The following is a 2,253-nucleotide window of genomic DNA, read 5'->3' as shown; positions in this document are numbered from 1 at the left end:
TGTCAGCCCCACCAGGCTTTTCGGCCCCAGCCACAGTCCTTTCCTGCGGCGGGGACCCCGGTGCCACGGGTGCCCCCACTCAAGGTAAAGAGAAGTGAAGGCAGATCCGCAGAGCAGCCTTGCATGGGCCAGGTCAGCTGGTGGCTCTCACCGAAATGCTCTGTCAGTTCTAGTTACGTGTGTAAGTTATGTTACCTGCTTATTTTAGTGATGGAAATAATCGATCCCAACCCGTAAAAGCTCAGCGGTTTGCTAAAGGGAGTCTGCTGGCTGGCTAACCAACCTGACTGCAGTTAAGTGTCTCTCATACACATGCATGTGTTAAAAGATCTCTTGGGCAGAAGCTCAAGCAATCGTGTGAAAGCCCAAGGCTGGGTGTAACAGGGAGCACTGCAGTTCATGGTGGAAACCGGGGAGAGCTGCGGAGGAATAATAACAAAGCAAGTTGTAGCCCAGGAGCGCATGGAACTTTGCTGACAGGCGGGTAGCCCAAGCAGGACAATAACAGAAAGAATGCTATCATAGAATCACAGAATGTTTTGGGTGGGAAGGGACCCCCAGAGCCCACCCAGCCCAACCCCCTTGTCACCACCCTCACTGGAAAGCATGTCTTCCTTAGATCCAGTCTAACCCTCCCCTGCTTCAGTTTAAAGCCACCCCCCCTTGTCCTGTCCCAGCTGGCCCTGCTAAAAAGCTTGTCCCCCCCTTTCCTCTGGGCCCCCTTGAAGCCCTGACCGGCCGCACTCAGCTCTGCCCGCAGCCTTCTCTTCTCCAGGCAGCTTCCCCTATTATATCCAGTCCAGAAACCGAATTATTTACCTGTGTGTAAAAAAAGACCATTTAGAAATAAGTGCAGTTCTCATTTGCACCAGCTGCATGCAGCGTGGCGCCAGGCAAGGCGGCAGGGAACGACTATTCCAGGGAACATCTCGATTCCAGCAGCCCTTTGGCTGCCGAGTCTCCTGCACTCGAGGTGCAGGTCTAGGACCCCCCGCCCGAGCTGCCGGGAGACACCCCGCTGGCAGGGAGCGAGGGCGCGCCGTCAGACCTGTGGCTCCCTCTCGGGGAACCTTCACAAGACCGCGCGTGTGCAGGTGACACCGGTTCTTCCTTCAGTCGTGTTACGCCCCACAGTAGATACTAAATGGATGAATCACAGCAGAAACATTTTTTTGCAGTCCTGTGTGACTATGAATGGAAAACTTTGGTTTCTGTGGAACAGGGCCTGTGCTTTTTCTAACGGAATTTGCTCCAGTTAAAGTTCAGCTCCCCGGTTTGGGGCCTTGGGCAGAAGCTGGAAGAGAAAAACGGCTTAATTACTGATTTCTGTGTGTCCCAAGAGTTCTCCTCTCCCATTCAGATTCTTTTATACTAGGAACTATACAAACACAAAATGTTTAAAACGGTTCGTTATTGTGTTAATACGTATAGCACGAAGGTAGGAACGCATTAATAAAATTCGTTAGTGACACAAATTGGGGGAAAACTGTCAATAAAAGAGGTTTGAAATACCGTAGGGAAGAATGGTTGACCTTCCAGTGTAACAGCGGGGATTTCATGTAATAAAAGCGTGAATTTAAGGGCGATTGAAAATAGTGTCCCCTGCAAGGCAGAAGACGTGTCGTTCCTCAGAAAAGAAGGAAGCAGTGAAGGGGTTAATCAGAGGACGAGCAGGAGGCAGCGAGGTACGGCAGGTACATGAAAACAGATGTAACCTTAAAATACCCTCGCTTCAGTCTCTGCAGCGCAGACCCAAGATCGCTCACGTCAGGGCACTGGTCTTGGCACTCGCGTTCTAGAAGGAACAAACGTGCAGAGAGGTAACGGGAGCGATGAGGGGGGCAGGGAACCTGTTGTAGAGGAAAGGACTAAACCAGTGGCCCTTCATCTACCAAAAGGGCGGGGAGGTCGTTATCAGGTTGTGTAAAGTTGTGTCCAGTTCTGGGCTCCCCAGTTCAAGAAAGATGAGGAACTCCTAGAAAGAGTCCAGAGGAGCGTGGCCAGCAGGGCGAGGGAGGTTCTCCTCCCCCTCTGCTCTGCCCCAGTGAGACCCCACTTGGAGCTCTGTGTCCAGTTCTGGGCTCCCCAGTTCAAGAAGGGTGAGGAACTCCTGGAGAGAGTCCAGAGGAGGGCAACAAGGCTGATGGGGGGACTGGAGCATCTCCCCTAGGAGGAAAGGCTGAGGGAGCTGGGCTTGTTCAGCCTGGAGAAGAGAAGGCTGAGAGGGGATCTCATCACCACCTACAAATATCT

General features: G+C 52.4%; 1 protein-coding gene and 1 long non-coding RNA gene across 6 annotated transcripts in view; one reads left to right on the top strand and one right to left on the bottom strand.

The window, feature by feature from the left end:
• Positions 1-2,253, top strand: part of ASXL2 (ASXL transcriptional regulator 2) — a 69,424-nt gene that overhangs the window by 58,076 nt on the left and 9,095 nt on the right. For all 5 annotated transcript variants that reach the window (XR_004842616.1, XM_035899063.1, XM_035899054.1 and 2 more), the window contains one exon: positions 16-84. Coding sequence is in view for 4 of the 5 variants with exons in the window: in XM_035899063.1 (XP_035754956.1) it covers positions 16-84 (69 nt within the window). In the remaining variant the exon portion in view is untranslated. The remainder of the gene's footprint in view (positions 1-15; positions 85-2,253) is intronic.
• Positions 1-2,253, bottom strand: part of LOC118452788 — a 13,967-nt gene that overhangs the window by 6,535 nt on the left and 5,179 nt on the right. Inside the window, exon 2 of the long non-coding RNA XR_004842620.1 lies at positions 1,875-1,882. This is a non-coding gene — a long non-coding RNA (uncharacterized LOC118452788). The remainder of the gene's footprint in view (positions 1-1,874; positions 1,883-2,253) is intronic.

The sequence above is a fragment of the Egretta garzetta genome, unplaced genomic scaffold, assembly GCF_000687185.1.
Source record: "Egretta garzetta isolate BGI_Z169 unplaced genomic scaffold, ASM68718v1 scaffold510, whole genome shotgun sequence".
Taxonomy (NCBI): Eukaryota; Metazoa; Chordata; class Aves; order Pelecaniformes; family Ardeidae; genus Egretta; species Egretta garzetta.
Note: the sequence above shows the minus strand (reverse complement) of the source record. Positions and strands in the feature narration are given on the sequence as shown.